This window comes from Thamnophis sirtalis, unplaced genomic scaffold (assembly GCF_051295495.1).
Source record: "Thamnophis sirtalis isolate CommonGarterSnake01/CBP01778 unplaced genomic scaffold, rThaSir2_p1.2 scaffold_7, whole genome shotgun sequence".
Taxonomy (NCBI): Eukaryota; Metazoa; Chordata; class Lepidosauria; order Squamata; family Natricidae; genus Thamnophis; species Thamnophis sirtalis.
The window spans coordinates 74,183,236-74,201,451 of record NW_028261387.1 but is presented as its reverse complement, the minus strand read 5'-3'; the positions used below and the strand labels follow the sequence as shown (position 1 = coordinate 74,201,451).

General features: G+C 41.1%; 1 protein-coding gene across 1 annotated transcript in view; it reads left to right on the top strand.

Moving 5' to 3' along the window:
- The window catches only part of SLC13A3 (solute carrier family 13 member 3), a 53,121-nt gene that overhangs the window by 13,882 nt on the left and 21,023 nt on the right, over window positions 1-18,216 (top strand). The window contains exons 2-6 of the mRNA XM_087720418.1: window positions 3,280-3,545; window positions 8,741-8,904; window positions 13,706-13,772; window positions 15,908-16,093; window positions 16,580-16,705. Of these exons, the coding sequence (XP_087576544.1) occupies window positions 3,280-3,545; window positions 8,741-8,904; window positions 13,706-13,772; window positions 15,908-16,093; window positions 16,580-16,705 (809 nt within the window). The remainder of the gene's footprint in view (window positions 1-3,279; window positions 3,546-8,740; window positions 8,905-13,705; window positions 13,773-15,907; window positions 16,094-16,579; window positions 16,706-18,216) is intronic.

Genomic DNA, 18,216 nt, shown 5'->3' with positions numbered 1-18,216 from the left:
ATTCTTCTGACGTATATTGTTAAACCTGAAATTTTCTTGCAGTCATAAATCAAAAAAAAAAAAAAAAAAAGAAACCAATTGAGTACTCATGTAGGCAATAAATAACTTATCATACCGGTACATGTATAATAAACCACATTTCTGAAGCACCTTTTGCGTAATTTATGTTTATAGTCAAACTTTATGATAATAGATCACTATTATAATAAGTATGAAGGTATGCAGTGGCTTCAGTCTTCAAAAGGAAATTGTACCTAGTTCTGCTGAGCTGCAGAACTGGCATGTACCCATAGAGAATATCAGCATTTGCCTAGGCTGGCACAATGGGTAGGGGCAAGAAAAGCAGGCTGTAAGCGATAGAGACCCTCAAGCGGGTGCTGCTTAGGATAACTAATAAGCACCCACTGATTTAAACCCACCCATGGCGTTAAAGAAATATTTAATCTTTGTTTCTATCTAAGGGTTCATCTGGGTGCAAACGTTCAGCCCCCACCCTTTTCCCCAAGGGAACCAGAGATGCCTCACCACAGATATGCTTTCTCAAAGGCAGCTACTCTCAATGCTGACAAATGTTGATGACAAGAAGGAAGACCTACAGACTAGACCAGTGATGGCAAACCTTTTTGAGACCGAGTGCCCAAACCGCAACCCAAAACCCATGTATTTATCTCGGATTGCCAATACAGCAATTTAATTTGAATAGTTTAGTTTTAGTTTAGAAAAAACAACTCAAACGCATCTTTTCTCTGAACCCTCCCCCAATAACAGCACTTACAGAGTATAAGAAGCACCTTTCCCCCCTAAAAGAGCGTGGAAATGTTGGTGTGTCTTATACACCGAATACAGCCATTTTTGCCTCCTGAAGCCCTGCCCCCACATCCCATTTTTTGTTAAAAATGGATGAAAAACAGGCCTTTTTTCACCAAAATAGGGGTGTTTTTGCCTTCCCCCCCCCCCAGAAGCACTCTGCAGGCTTCAGCAGGGGAGCTGCTGGGGAAAGGGAAAAATGCCCCATTTTTGGTGAAAAATGTGCGGGGTGTGGGAGGGCGAGGGCTTTGGGAAGCAGCTAGCAAGGCTTCCAGCCCCCCCCCTCACCCCGCACTAGCCCAGCATGGTGTTAAATGGCTTCGGAGGTGGAGGGCTTAGGAAGCAGCTAGCAAGGCTCCCCCACCCTCACACTAGCCCAAGACAACTTACAATCAAGCCGGCGAGGAGCAGGAGCAACAAATGGAGATTCATAGAGCAGCCAAACGTTCAGCTTCTCACACAAGGTAAGAGGAGCTGAATCAACTTTCGGTTTCTGCGCGCATGCGCAGGCACCAATCAGCCTCTTGATGTACGCTGCTCAAAGGCACTTGTTGAGATGGGCAACTATAGAAATAATAAAATAATAAATAAAACAAATAAAATAAAATGTCTTAACTAATTTTTCAAGTGATTTTGGGATAAGCCTCATTCAACCCAATGGGTAAACTTGAGTAAATATATAAATCTCCCTTTGAAACGATGGAACCTTCATGATTTAGAAACATGGAAACTGGATTACAATGAAGATATATCTTTTCATTTTTAATGTATTTCCCACTTGGGGGAAGGGAAGTGATGAAAATCACATATTGCTAAACACAAATGTCAAAGATTAAGTCACAGTGATAACTCTGTAGCCAAGAGTCACAATCAAGAGCGAAATTATCTCTGTGACCATTTAGCACAGTGGTAATCAACCTGGTCCCTACAGCCCACTAGCGGGGGTTCCAGTTTTCATGGTGGGCGGTAAGAGTTTGCTGTAACTCGGCTTTATAAATTTTATAAAGTAAAGTTACTTCCGTACTTTATAAATCAACATTACTGTGGAACCGGTTAGAAAATTTTACTACTAACAGAGATACAAAAGTGGGCGGTAGGTATAAAAAGGTTGACTACCCCTGATTTAGCACAAGGAGTGAATGAGAAATGATTCTAGATAAAAAGTTTCACAATTCAAAACCTGTGTTAGGATAACTAATCAGCAGCCACTGATTTAAATCTACCCATGGTGTTAAAAAAATATTTAATATTTGTTTCTATCTAAGGGTTCATCTGAGTGCAAATTTTCAGGCCCCCCCCTTTTCCCCAAGGGAACCTGAGATGCTTCACCACAGATATGCTTTCTTGAAGGCAGCTACTCTCAATGCTGACAAATGTTGATGACAAGAAGGAAGACCTGCAGTCTAGACAATGGCCTAATAAATGAAAATTGAGTCTGAAAGAGGAGGCTTGATGAAAACATGACAGAAAGCACCCGCCATAGGTTTTAAGGAGAGGGAGGGGCGGTACCATCAGACTTGCAAATTTCTGTTAAAATAACCAATAATAATATATACTGCAATGGGATTTAAATATTTTTCATACCTGAGGTTTTTAAAATGTAGTTTTACCTATTAGTTCTGTGCCACTCAGAGTCATTTCGATGAAATGAGCAGCTCTATAAAGGTAAAGGTAAAGTCGTGCTAGTCGTTCCCTACTCTGCTCATCTCTATTTCAAACCCGAAGAGTCAGCCCTGTCCGGAGACATCTCCGTGATCATGTGGCTGGCATGACTCAATGCCGAAGGCGCACAGAGCGCTGTTACCTTTCCCACCAAAGTGGTCCCTATTTTTCTACTTGTATTTTTACATGCTTTTGAACTGCTAGGTTGGCAGAACCTAGGACAAGTAACGGGAGCTCACTCCATTACGTGGCACTAGGGATTCGAACTGCTGAACTGCCGACCTTCTGATCGACAAGCTCAGCATCTTGGCCACTGAGCTACCATAGCAGTTAGACTTATATATCACTTCATAGGGCTTTCAGCCCTCTCTAAGCAGTTTACAGAGTCAGCATATTGCCCCCACAGTATGGGTCCTGATTTTACCCACCTCAGAAGGATGGAAGGCTGAGTTAACCTTGAGCCGGTGAGATTAGAACCGCTGAACTGCAGATAGCAGTCAGCTGAAGTGGCCTGCAGTACTGCACTCTACCCACTGCGCCACCTCGGCTCATTACCCATGTCCCTACCGCAGCTCTATACATTTGATAAATAAATAATTTTTTAAAAAAATCTTGCAAAAAAGTTATAGTGCTCCCAGCTGCGTTAATCTGCACTACTTTGCAAGGCTAACAGAAATCTAATTTGTAGCATTGCTGTTGTAATCAATGAAAATAAAATAAGAATTACAAATGTTTTTTGCAATTTTCCAAGTGATTTAGAAATCTTTTATAATGCTTCCCCCTCCCCCTTTTCCCCCCTCTTCATTGCAGGAAGGAAAATGCCTCTATGTCATTTTGGTGATGGCTATATATTGGTGCACCGAAGCGCTGCCTTTATCAGTGACTGCTCTTCTCCCTATAATTCTATTTCCTTTCCTTGGAATTCTCCCAGCCAGCAAAGTTTGTCCTCAATACTTTTTAGACACTAACTTCCTCTTTTTGAGTGGCTTGACCATGGCAGCTGCCATTGAAGAGTGGAATCTGCATCGTAGAATTGCATTAAGAATCCTTATGTTAGTGGGAGTCCAACCAGCCAGGTAAGTAACTACAGAAAAAACTAAAACTAGAGTTTAGTTGTGTGCAAAATAAGAAAACAAGGGTTGACTCGCATTGCACTTGACATAGTGATCTATCATATAGCAGAAATGTGTGGATCCCAAATACATATTATTTGTTATATTTATTTCCTATCTTTTCTCCAGGAACAAAAGATGGCATAAGTTTGTCTCTGTTTCCACTGCCTTCCTCCCCAAAACAACAATGCTGTGGTATAGATTGCGCACAATCATGCCGTAACTTTGCCTGCCCTTTAACCCAAGTTTTCTTAGATTGAGCCTAATGCCATTATGCCACCTTTTGTAAACATGTCAAGTTTGGATTTAGTCAGGTTCTTTTGTATTTGTTGAGTTTGGATGATGAATAGCAATAGCAATAGCGTTTAGACTTATATACTGATTCATAGTGCTTTACAGCACTCTTTACAAAGTCTTTACAAGGTCAGTTTACAAAGTTTACAAAATTTACAAAGTCAGCATGTTGCTCCCAACAACCTGGGTTTTCATTTTACCAACCTTGGAAGGATGAAAGGCTGAATCAATCTTGAGCCGATCAGGATCAAACTCCAGGCTGTGGGCAGAGTTAGCTTGCAATACTGCATTCTAACTACTGTGCCACTGTGGCTCCTGTAAATTTGTATAAAAAGACTTCTATAGCATTTGCAAATAAGCTGGTATGGTATGGTGTGAGGTGTGGTGTGGTATGGTGTATGATATCATATGGTGTATGGTGTGGTGTGGTATGGTGTATGATATGGTACAGAGGTGAGTTCCTACCGATTCGGACCAGTTTGGCTGAACCAGTAGTAACTTGGCGGTCTGGGTTGCTGGAACTGGCGGCGACCCAGGTCTGCCACACTCCCGAACCACTTCTTTCGGTGGAACCATCTTGTTTTTACTTTCTGCACATGTGCAGAGGAATTTTGTTGCACTGCGCATGTGTGCACAGAGCATAGGAAGCGCGCACACAGCTCCTTCCTGAGCGGACCGGCAGTAGCGGCAACCGGAACCCACCCCTGATATGGTATGGTGTATCGTGTACGGTGTACAGTGTATGGTATGGAGTGCCCAGACAGCTCTGGGTGGCTACCCACATAGGAAAATACAATAAAAATAAACACAACCACTTGAAAGACTATGATAATGTAGCCTTACAATAAAGTAGAATTAGTTCATCTGATTGTGTTCCCTGTCTGGTTTACCTGGGAGAGCTGCCATTAGTCTTGCAAATCTGAAAGTACAGAATTCCCACCACCACTTTTAACTGTTTGATCCCAAGGGTGGGTCGTTCCTAAGTTTCTTTCTCTGATCGCTAAGTCTTTGGGAACTCCTGCCTCTCTTAACTGATTATTTCCTAGGCAACATCTCTTCCCCAAGATCACCCGCATATTCCCTTACATTTTGAGACTCAGATTTACTTCTTTGCGATTTCATTTAGAAGTACCCCACTTACACTTACGTTGGAGTTTTCGGTGGAAAGAACTTCTAAGTAAACATCCCTAAAATTATACCATTCAACTGTCCCCTGCCTCTGGAATAGTCTCCCTTCAGATTTCAGGATGACCCTGGCCATGTTGCCTTTCACAAGATTGCCAAGTCTTGATTGTGTGCCCAGACCTGGACCCTCGAATCTGTTAATGCTTGTAATAATACCCATAGTAACTGCTTTATTTAGTGCCATATGCATTCATTTTGTACAGTTTAGTTGGTTTTAATTGTTATTATGTCTTATGATGTACACTGCTCAAAGTCACTTGTTGAGATGGGCAACTATAGAAATAATAAAATAATAAATAAAACAAATAAAATAAAATGTCTAAACTAATTTTTCAACTGATTGTGGGATAAGCCTCATTCAACCCAATGGATAGACTTGAGTAAATATATAAACCTCCCTTTGAAATGATGGAACCTACGTGATTTAGAAACATGAAAACTGAATTACAATGAAGATATATCTTTTCATTTTTAATGTATTTCCGATGTGGGAAAAGGGAAGTGATGAAAATCACATATTGCTTAACACAAATGTCAAAGATTAAGTCACAGTGATAACTCTGTAGCCAAGAGTCACAATCAAGAGTGAAATTATCTCTGTGACCATTTTTAGCACAAAGCATGAATGAGAAATGATTCTAGAGAAAAAAGTTTCACAATTCAAAACACGTCTTAGGATAACTAATCAGCACCCATTGATTTAAACCCACCCATGGCGTTAAAGAAATATTTAATATTTGTTTCTATCTAAGGGTTCATCTGGGTGCAAACTTTCAGCCCTCGCCCTTTTCCCCAAGGGAAGCTGAGATGCTTCACCACAGATATGCTTTCTTGAAGTCAGCTATGTCTCAATGCTGACAAATGTTGATGACAAGAAGGAAGACCTACGGCCTAGACAATGGTCTAATAAATGAAAATTGAGCCTGAAAGAGGAGGCTTGATGAAAACATGACAGAAAGCACCCGCCATAGGTTTTAAAGAGAGGGAGGGTACCATCAGACTTGCATAATTCTGTTAAAATAACCATTAATAATATATACTGCTGATGGGATTTTTAAATGTAGTTTTACCTATTAGTTCTGTGCCACTCAGAGTCACTTCGATGAAATGAGCAGCTCTATAAAGTTAAAGGTAAAGATTCCCCTGCATATGTTTGCTAGTCGTTCCTGACTCTGCTCATCTCCATTTCAAAGCCGAAGAGCCAGCACTATCTGAAGACGTTTCCATAGTCATGTGGCGAGCATGACTAAAAGCCGAAGGCGCACGGAATGCTGCTACCTTCCCACCAAAGTGGTCCCCATTTTTCTACTTGCATTTTTACATGCTTTTGAACTGCTGGGTTGACAAACGCTGGGACAAGTAACGGGAGCTCACTCCATTACGAGGCACTAGGGATTCAAACCGCTGAGCTGCCCACCTTCTGATCGACAAGCTCAGCATCTTGGCCACTGAGCCATCACGTCCCTACTGCAGCTGACATTTGATAAATAAATAAATACAAATAATACATTTAAATAATAAATTCAAAAGAAATCATGCAAAAAAAGTTAGACTTCATATCCCCAGCTGTGTTAGTCTGCACTACTTTGCAAGGCTAACAGAAACCTAATTTGTAGCATTGCTGTTGTAATCAATGAGAATAAAATAAGAATTAGAAATGTTTTTGCAATTTTCCAAGTGATTTAGAAATCATTTATAATGCTTCCCCCCCCTTTTTTTCTTCATTGCCTTCTCTTCAATCAACACTGTCAGTGTTGGTGGGGATTCCATGTAGTGTTAAGCCCTCATTTTGCAGGTTTTCTCAGGACCCTACTCTCTTCCCATCTCACACCTATATGGGATGATGGCATCAGTTGGAATGGGTTTAATCATCATCAGTATGCTGATGATACTCAATTACATATACTACATCTACACCAGGCCAAGCAAGTGATGACATAAAGGTTTTGTCTACAATTCCAAAGAGTGTGAGGGACAGGAGGGGGAAGAAGAGGCTCTGATTTAGTCCTAGCGAGATTGAATGGCTACAAGTCTTAGGGCTCACTAAACCAGAGGATTTTCCAGCATTTGCTGTGGCTGGGATGGTATTCTCAGAAAAAGTATCACAAAGAGTGTACATTTTCTCAGAACCTCAGCTCCAACTTGACAAACAGGTGGCATAAATCCATTACAGCTGTTCCTGAATTGAGAGACCCTACTTATCATGCCTTGGTCACTTCCTGTTCAGATTACTGCAACACAATCTATATGGAGTTGTACTAGAAGACTTATCAAAAGCTGTAACAGGTCCAGAATATGGCGGTGTGAATAGTTAGGAGTTCACTAAGCTATTTTCGGGTAACTTTACTTCTGCACAAGGTGCACAGACTCCCAATAGGCTTCCAGATGCAACTGAAGATGCTGGATAATGATAGTTTCATAGTTTCCTTTGTGGTGTATGTTTGGTTATAATCTCTTATTAGTTTGACACAGAGCAACACAAGGTACCCACAATTACTCATACTGCTGCAAGATTTCCTAGGACAGACTTGCTTAGAAACATAATTCTCACTGAAAATAATTGCAAAACATCAAACCTGTTTAACATATTCTATGGATGTGACTCTCACCTGGACAACAGGAAAGGTGTTTCTATTCTCACAGGTTTCATTTTGTGCTTTAATCCCTGTAAATAAAGTCAGAGAGCCAGTCTGTCCTGGTGGTTAAAACATCAGACTAGAAACTAGGAGATTGTGAGTTCTAGTCCTATCCAGCACAAAATCAGTTGGGTGACCTTGGACCAGTCACTTTCAGCTGTGGAAACGAAGCAATGGCAAACCACTCCAAAAATCTCTTGCCAAAAAACCTGCAGAGACTAGTCAAGGCAATTGCCAAGAGTCAGAAAGTAAAATAAAGGCATTTTTGAGTCAATCTTAGTTCCCGGTGAGTACATGAACACACTTGTATTGCTGCCAATACAAAAGAGCTTTGTCATTGCCTTCTTTTAGGATCTCCCTCCCCCAATTGTTTAACTTATTCAACCATCCTGTGGTTTTTGGTATCTTTTATCCTAATACAAATTGGGTCTGTCCCAGCTCAGATTTTTTGAGATCAGCCAGGATTGGCTAATGTTGACATTTGGTGGGTTTTTAATATTTGTGTCTGGTTTTAAATCCTTTTCCTGTTAATCCCTTATAATTTGTGTTGTGCTCTGGCTCAGTTTTGCTTATTCACAGTCAGAACAGAGATGGTATCAGTTATAGTCCAATATATATAGAAGTATAGAGAGTAAAGAAGGGGATCTTGATGGAGCGAATAAAGGCAGCAAGCAGATAAATATTGTGGAAGCCCAAATGTGGCAGAGGAGATCTGAAAATGTCTCAAACAACAACCCTTCAAGTGAATTCACATGGACATAAAAAGACAGGACAAGAAGCACATTCAGACTTGCAAGACTCTGTTACTATAGCCATTCTTAACAAAAGTAGTTTTAGGCATATCTGACATCTGTTTCTGAGTCTAGCTATCTGGTAAGACTGACAGTAAGGCACCTAATTAGTATATTTAGTATATGCTGGTAGGTGATATTGCACTGTATTGATTAATCTAGAATGATGTCTCCATGGCATTTTCTCAACTGAAATAAAAAAAAAGATTCTATAAGATCCTGAATTTTAATCTATTCTCGTCTCTTCTTTCAGGCTCATTTTAGGCATGATGCTAACAACTTCCTTCTTGTCTATGTGGCTGAGTAACACAGCCTCTACTGCTATGATGCTACCAATTGCATTGGCTGTTTTAAAGAGCCTTTTCGGAGATAAGGAAACATCTAATGATTGCAATAGGGTAAAAGAAGAAAATAAAGGTAAGTCTGATGTGTTCTTAAAAGTATACATCCATTTTTGGCGTGCATGTGTATATGGTATTGTATAGTATGGTATGGTGTGTATATGGTATATGTATATGTACAGTATATGTATACGTATATGTATATGCAAAGGGGTTCAGTGGCTCAGGGGTTAAAGATGCTGAACTTGTCAGCTGGAGAGCTGACAGCCCGGGTTTAACCCAAGAGCTATGCAATAAGGTGAGCTCCTGTTACCTACCCCAGTTCCTGCCCACCTAGCAGTTCAAAAGTGGGTAGATTAATAGGTACCATTTCAATGGGAAAGAATAGCATTCTGTGCATTTGGCCACATGATCACAGAAATTGTCTTCAGACAACTCTGGCTCCCTCAGCCAAGAAACAGCGATAAGCACTGTGCCCTAGAATCTTTATATCAGAGCGGGGTTGCTCCCGGTTATGACCAGTTCTGGAGAACCGATAGTGGTAATTGGGCATGGGTTGCCAAACTGGTAGTGATGACTGGCTAGCCATGCCCCCGAACCGGCCCGCTTAGATGCTCACCCTACCTTGCCTTCGCCACGTGCATCCACACAACTGCCTCATCCTGCCTACACACAGTAAGCAACATTCGCGCTAGCCTAGTCCTCCTTCCCCACTGGCCAGCATTTTCCAAACCACCGCTGTTGCAGCCTGGCAAACTTCGCATGCTGGAGAGGGCAGCAGCAGGAGGAGAGGACAGTGGGAGGAGAGGACAGTGGTGGCAGGGAGAGCAAGATTAGCGTGCTCCCAGCCATGCCCTGTGGTGCCTCCATTCACTGGCTCAGGGCAGTGGCTCAGCTGCAGCCTGGACGAGCTGAGGAAGTGTGGAGAGCCTCCTGTGTGTTGCAGAGTGAGACCAGCCTTTTCCTGTGCCTCCGCGTCTCCTGAAGCTGCCACCGTTGTAGCTGCAACGGGCACAGGGGCAGCCTGGAAAATGGCACAGGGGTGTGGGTGAAGGCTGGGAGGGGGATGCAACATGCAAGGGGCTCCCTGCAGCCTCAGCTCATCTGGGCTGCAGCTGAGTCCACTGCCCTAAGCCGATGGAGGCACTGCAGGGCGCAGCTGGGAACTCACTAACCTTGCCCTTTCTGAGTGCCGGACTTTGCTGTTGCCATCGACCCTGCCAGCTTGCCCCCATCTGGCTTCCAAATTAGGGGGCAGCCGCCATTTCCCCGTGCCCTCCTGATTGCCAGCATCTCCAGGAGCCCGGCAACAACGTGAGAACAGAGCACTTTTCAGCTCTGATTGGCTGGCAAGAAGAAAGAGCCGCAGTCGCTGCCATCTTCATGCATACACGTATCATTTGGACATGCAGGTTCAAGGTATGTGCATGCACAAGGATGGTGACAGCTTTCTGTCCTCACCCGGCACCACCATGCTCCCGGGGGTTACCCATTTACCTACGGGGTCTGCGGTGGCTGAGAAGTGAACCAGGCAGGGTGCCACTTGCACTCCACGAGACTGTCAGACTGGAGGAAGGAAATGGCCATTCAGACGGTCCTGCCCAGCATCCCTGGCCCGGGACCCTTTCAGAGACAATGGACCCAACAGAGGCAAGCACTCCTCTCAGTGGGGCAGCCATGCTTGTCTGCTCCTGGCCCAAAGCCTCACGATTCCCTGTTCAGCCAAGCATGGCTCACCTGTACTGGGAAGCACCTGATGGCACCTGGTGGCACCCTCATGATGGGTGTTCGGTTGTGGTGCTGCATCCTCCAGCCCGGATAGAGCCAGAGCCAACTGAGCACTCTCTGCACATGGGCCGATCTGGAGCCTCAAGGCCTCAGCTTGAAGGCACGCACCCGGGCTAGAAGTGCCACGCAACTGCCCACCCATTGCCATGGAGACCCACCAGTGCTGCCGGTGCCTCCTGGCGCAGGTGAGCTATGCTTGGCCGGGTGTGTGTGTCACGAGGCTTTGGGCCAGGAGCAGACGAGCACAGCTGCCCCACCGAGAGGAGCGCTTCCCTCCATTGGGTCCATTGTCTTCAAAGTGGTCCTGGGCCAGGGATGCTAGGGCCAAGCCCATTGGCCACAGCTTCCACTTCAAGAGCAGACTGTTCAACTCAACCCCAGAGCTGTCTGGGAGACAGTGAAGAGCCCCGATCTGGCACCCTCCTGCTTGTCAAAAATGTTCACCACTATTTTGGTGGACGTGGCTTAATGTGGGGGTCATGTGACTGAGTGTGCATGAGTGATGTCAAGTTGGCCGTGCCCACTCAGTCACTTGTCCCCCCCCCCACCTAGCCATGTCCACTGAACTGGTCGAATTTTTTTTGAAACCTGCTTTATATGTATATGCATATTAGTTCCCATGGTACTGCAACAAGGAATAAGAAGGACATTAGGTTTTCAGATGTACACAGTATTCAAAGCGCCTGCCTACACACAGACAAGCAGCATTCTCACCAGCCTAGCACCCCCCCCCCCTCTGGCCAGTGTCTCCCAAAGCCACCATCATCACAGACCTATTTTCAATATAGGAATGATGGGTTTATGATATTTTCTACATGACATGAGGGATGTCAAACTCAATTTCATTGAGGGCCACATCAGGGCTATGTTTGACCTTTGTGGACCGGGGTGGGTGTGACCAGGGTGGGCGTGGCCAGCATGATGTCACTTGTGTTGGGGATGCTTGTGATGGCCACAGCGCTCTGCCAGAGAAAACGGGCTCCCAAGCTCTGTTTTTGGCAGCTAGGGTCTCCTGCATCCCTCTGCCAGTAAAAAACGGAGCTTGGGAGGGCCAGATCATGGTCCCCCTGAACCAGGGGTGGGTTTCTCGCCCCGTTCCAACCGGTTCGGTTGGAATGAGGCCGGCGGCGTCCTCGCGCACGTGTGCAGCGTCCTCGCACACGTGTGCGGCGCACGCATGCGTACTAGCGTCTGTGTGATGCTCCAGCTACTCCTGGAGGATCGCGCAGGCGCTGTATGCGTCCTGCACATGCGTGGAAGCGCAGAATTCATCAAAACTGGGTAAGGAGCGGGCGCGGGCACGCGGGCGCGCGCGGGCGTGTGGGGGGCCTTCGCCGTTCCCGGAAGTTACTTACTTCGGGTTCGGCGACCAACCGGTTCGCAGGGACCGCCGCGAACTGGTTGAAATCCACCCCTGCCCTGAACTATGTTTTCACTGGCAGAGGCACTGTGTGTCAATCCTTCACTATTTCCGGGGTGGCCCCGTAGACAAAATCTAAGCACCCTGTGGGCTGGATCTGGCCCGTGGGCCTTCAGTTTGATACTCTTGTTCTATATGGTAGCAAATTAGCTAGCTCACTGTGTCAGGTTTTGGCTTGACACACAGTTTGCTAACTAAAGCTTTTTGTTATTCTTCAAGGATAGTCTCAGAGTTCTGTGCAACCAAGACATGGATAACTGTGGCCAGATCCAACCACCTCAGGTTCAATCGTATCTAAGACAATCCTTCCTGGCATCATGACCCTCAGTAGATCTAAAATAGCCAAGGACAAGAAGTTCTTGATTATAGACCTGCTGTTCCAGAGAACATAATCCTTTCCGTAATGATTTGAACAAACTCAAAAACTAGATTGTGTCAACATTTGCCCAGTTTGAGACATACACTTTTGTACAGTCGAATGGAAAATGCATCCGCGGTATATTATTGTTTTAATTCCTTCCCTGTTGTTCTAGTAATGAGCTGAAACACCATTTTATTGCCTAAATAAGAAAGAATGCCAGGATTGGTGAAATGGTGAACTATAAAACATGACAGTGCAAAAGTCACAGGTTCACTGAGCAGTAAGACACATACTTTCAACAAGCCGAGTGAGCAGGTTCATAGACTTTGTCCACCTTGTGCTTTTTTGTAATATCCTGTCTGTCCTAGTATGAAGAAAGAAGTAAAAGAAGATGACAGTTCCAAGTGGAAAAGTTTATACAAGAAGATTTAGGGTCAAAAGAGCACAGGTTCTGTTACAATTAAAACTCTATGGGGTATTTTAAACCCTAGTGATCCTAATTATGTCCCTCTGCAAAAAATAAGATTCTAATAAATACAAAAAACAAGCATTTCACTGAAGTACAATACCAATAAGTATATTTTTCTAAAAAAAAGGCAACAAAGTTAAAGATGATTTTTGTTAATTATGAATCTTGAAAAATCCCAATAAGATGAATAAAATAAATATGGCACCATCAGATGTAAAAGTTTCCAGGGAGTTTGGAAATAGATATAGTAGATATGCAGTTGCATATCTGCTATATCTGCTGTAGTAGATATGCAACTGCAAGAAGATTTATTGTTTCTTTAAAAAAAAAAAAACGCCAAAAACATTAATGTAATATTTATAATATCCTTGGTGCTCTTTGAGCTTGGTGCCGTAAACCAAAAAGCAACCAAATCATATTCTGAGCCAGTATAATTTGTGAACTCTCTTATGATGCCATGATTGCCCTGTGGGTACTCAGCAAACTTTTAAAATTACCTTAGAACCTCAAAAAAATCAAAAAGTAATATTCCATGCAGCATAGTGAGACTAGCAACTCTGCTTCTACAAATGGCAGAGATCAATGTATATGGAATTTAAGAGGTGATTAGATACATTAATGGAGCTCTAAAGTATAAAACATAATTTTATGAATGACCAGAATATGCCTTTTTTGAAAAGCAGATATCAAAGAAGACCACTTTTGATAATGGTAGGAATCAATGCAAGTCACATACACTGTATAATAAAGTTTAATAAATATGATAATAATATAAATATAGTTTAAGAATCATTTTTCTGTTCTGTTTAAATACTCATTTAAAATGTTTATTTTTTTAGGTTCAGTACATCAGAATAAACTTCACATGGTGCCAACTGAGATGCAGCTTCTGACAAATGCTAATGAGTAAGTTGCTATTGAAAAGGAAGACACTATCATTATGAAATATCAAATTGCTTACTTGGCAGTAATCTCCAAGGCATATATTGCTGTTTTTATGGAAAGTAATCTTCCATATCTTGCTATATTTTGTAAGATTTGGGGAACTAGTGAGATGGGATTTTCTAATTTTCTTAGTAGGGAATGACATTTTGTAAATAAGGACAGGAACCTTCACAGTTGAGAAATAAGCACAGATTTTGATGCAAAAAAGATGTTAAGAAGACAACTAGGGTTTGGATCTGGGGATGAATTTATAGAGAAGGTAGGATTCCAAGCTGCTATGTGGAGAAGATCTTTCTATACATGTTTTTGTAATTCTGTGCAATAAATCTACTGATCAACAGCACACCCATCCTCTTTAGTAGCATTTCTAGATACTGCTTGCAGATCGCAGTTTCCACAATTCTCAACAGCACCAGAATTCTGGGCATGGTTCCATATAACTGGATGTCCCTTTTTGAGAAATCTGGAAAGAGAATTTGGGGTTTGTGTATGCATTCTTCCATTTTCCTTTGATATGGTTGCAAGGGGAAAACCACCTGCTTCCATTTTCAAGGAGCTGCTGTTTATCAGGATGTCCTCATGACCAAGATTAATCATGGTTAGTTTTAGTACTGGTTTAGCCTTACAAGTCAAGATTAAAATATGGTTGTAATCCTGGCTTGCTTAAACGGTGCCTGGGGAATCTTTTTAGTTTTCTTAAAAAAAAAAGTGTCTCCAAGTTCCACCAGTTTGAATGCTGCTAAAGAGATTTCTCTTCTGTCCATATGGAATTCATTCAGTAGAAAGGGAGATTGCTGTAATGGTACTATGTTTTTTCCGGTCAATTATCTGCCGGAAGGATATTGTCTATATCAGGGTACCAAGTATAATTATAATGGTAGGATAGCATCACACCACAGTCCTTCCATCATTTGTTTGTCTGATTGGAATAAAAGGCTTCTGCATTGGGGAGAAAGCCTTTTGTTGGGAAGGCAAAAACACACTGAAATGCAACATTGGTAACTGTGGCTACTATAGTGGCCTCCAGAGCTGAAAAGATTGTGTTACCTTGATTAAATTTTGGTTCAGATCAACTACACTTGATATAATCAATAAGAACAATGCTGTAATTAATTGGAAATGGAAGCAAAACTTACCTCTTTGCTATGCCGGTATAAGAAAATGGAAAGGAAAGCAGGTTCACACATGTATTATTAAATCTGTTAAATAGTAGTTTTACACAAAATCCAATAAAGGCATTGTTCAATAAGGCTACGTGTAATAGTGATATTGGGCATCTCCAGAATGAGTTATTTGAGAAGGTTCTGCAAATCAGTGTTGATTGTGTTAGACAAATGGACCTAGTCTATAGTTTACCTATGATTCAGCTATGGCTAAGCTATTGGGTATGAGGCAGCGTCTTCTGTTCCTTCTGGCAAACATTCCTTGCTCTTTTATTTCTTTTTACAGTAAATGTTAAAGAGTGAACTTTGAGCCCTCTGCAAGTTAAGTGCATGCTCTGACACCGAGTTTATGGCCCATCAAATTAACTTTTCTCCTATTGTCTTTAAAGGAAACAAACCTCCAGAATTTAAGTATTTTTCATACTTGCATAAAAGATAACAAAAACAAAAATGCGGAAGAAAGAAAAGTTGTGTCTGCTGAATTTTCATGTTCTACATACATTAAAAGCAATGATAGGCAAAATGGGGGGGGGACCCTAGTCTAAGTCTTCCTGTTCATATAAAATAGCTTCAACCCCTTTACATTATAATGTTCTCCTTCAAAAAAATATTGAGCATGTCCTCTGTTTTCATTCCCATCTCTGTATTAAATGTAGAGTTGACACCATTTTTACTTTTCATCTACTTAAAGATAGTCACAATCCTAAACAAAAAAAGATTAAAATTAATCAAAACATTGGATGTCACTGGTGCAGTCTATTGCTGCTTCAAACTTAATCCAGCCTGAACCCATAGAGGCTTTACCCCTTTGCAGAAGAATCCTATTAATTACAATATACAAAATGCCCCAAATATTCATCTCGGAAGGTAACAGTAGACCTATAAGCAAAAATGTATTTCAAATGCTATATTTTTATTTGGAATGTTTTGAAGGAAAGATATGACTGAAGAGAAGGACGTCACAGTTAACATTTCCTTGGATGTAATGAAGGAAGAACAATATAAGGCAAATGTATGGAAAGCATTTCTGATTTCCATCCCTTATGCTGCTAGTATTGGTGGAACAGCAACATTAACTGGGACAGCCCCGAATCTCATTCTTTCAGGACAATTAAAGAGGTACAGTTTTTGCCAGAATTGGGCATCTGGTATTTGTAGAAAACTAACAACACTGGCAATGCTAAAAGGAAATCCTCAGAAACTAGCCAGAGTTCACACAATGCACAATGTGACTTTTTCTTATTGGCTTAATATATTACGTGAATCTAATATTATATTATGTGAATCTAGCGACAATGGTTAGACCAACTTATTGTGACACTGTTTAAAAATGTTTATTATGTACAGCATAGATTAATGAAATCTATGAAGTCAGCCAGTATGTGCGTCAGGAATTACAGGATTAGGACTGTTGAGTAGGATTTTCCTAGAGGATGTGGGGAAAAATTCAGATAATCATGGCTAATCTTTTATTAACTGCATTTTATACATTGGTTTTGGAAGGCTGTAAGATATATTGTATTGGCTACATATTTCATAGTATTTCAAAAGTATTCAAAGACATCTTCTCTACTTTGTATTAATTGGTCTTTTTCTTTCTCTAAGTTATTTTCCAGGATGTGATGTTGTGAACTTTGGCTCTTGGTTTGTGTTTGCCTTTCCCTTAATGGTACTTTTCCTTTTTTTTGGATGGCTCTGGATATGCTTCCTTTATGGATGCATTAGCTTAAGGTATTGTTACATCAAAGTTATATACATAATTTGAATTTGTTTTCATTTGCAATTCAAATAATTAATTTAACTGCGTGTTCATCCAAAAGCTGGAATGAGGGACATCTTTAAATTGAATGTATATTTAACCTCTTTTCATTTATATAATTTTCTGTGATGGCCTTCATTTTGTAAAATCATTTTTGTTTAAACGATGGTGCTTGTTTCCTTTCTTCCTAAACATGCTGACTTTTAAAACTGGAATTTTTCATTACACACAAAAGACACATAGCAAGATATTTCAACTGGGAAATGGAAATAGTAGAGATGCTTTTAATCCTGGAAGAATTTTCAGTTCTTTCTACACTTATTCTTCCATCATGATTAAAAATTCTGAAACTGATGTTGACATAGTTTTGTTGAGAGCTGCAGGGAGTTTCACTAATTTGCTGTAATGAGTATTGGGTTCAAAGACTATTTTTTTTAAAAAAAAAACCTGTTGAATATTCAGTAACTAGAAGAAATGTTCTGTTCTTGTAATTATTGGTTTTCTTTACATGCACTGTGATGACAGTAGACATTCACATTCTATGAAAGTAAAAAGCTTGTGGGTTTTTCCTTCTTTCAAGCTTCAGTGGTTTTGCAGAATTAGAGTTAAACTATCTCCCTGGAAATTTGGACCAGGTCATGTTACATTTGACAAGGATTAAACTTCAATGATTTTATTATGCAATTTGTTAATTGGTAACTGTTTTATTGTAAGCCTTTTGTAATCTGTGTACTTACAACATCCTCTTCTCATCTCCACTGATGCCTTTTTCATTTATTTTCAAATTGAAGGCATTTCTAAGGAATTCAGGGACATTTCTAAACTTTAAAGACAATCATCATAATAATAAACTGCCTATAGTACAGGATAAGTTGTCTGAGCTAGTTCATAGCTAGTTTTTAATTTGGTTTTCTTGACATTTTTTATGTTAGCTGCTTTCACTGCCAAGATGAGGTGATGAAGATTATGATAATGCAACCTCTGTATTTTAAATAATGCTACATTTAAAATAATCTCTATTATAAAGTAATGTAATTTGACATTCACGTATTCTTTCCCAAAAGTTTTTTTTCTTTTTAAGAAATTTACAGATATTTCTAAAATTCTATTTTCACTTTGTCATTATGGGGTTCTGAGTGTAGATTACTGAGAAAAAAATGAATGTCAACAACTGTAGAATGAGGCTGCAGCAAAACAAAATGGACAAAAGTGAACTGGTGGTCTGAATACTTTCTGAATGCACTGTAACTAGACTAGCTGTAAACTGTGAGAAATCTCTTTGAAATGGATTAACTTTGTGATAAAGTGAGAAATAAGAAGTCATTCAATGCACAGAGATAATGCGTAGGTGCAGAAGATTAGATATTTGTGAATATAGTTTTTATAGTGACAGTGACATTCTTTTTACAATTGGGGAGGCTGATTGTTTCTTTCTTTATTTTTTTGCATATACAGTACAAGTATTGTTGCTGCTGATAGGAGA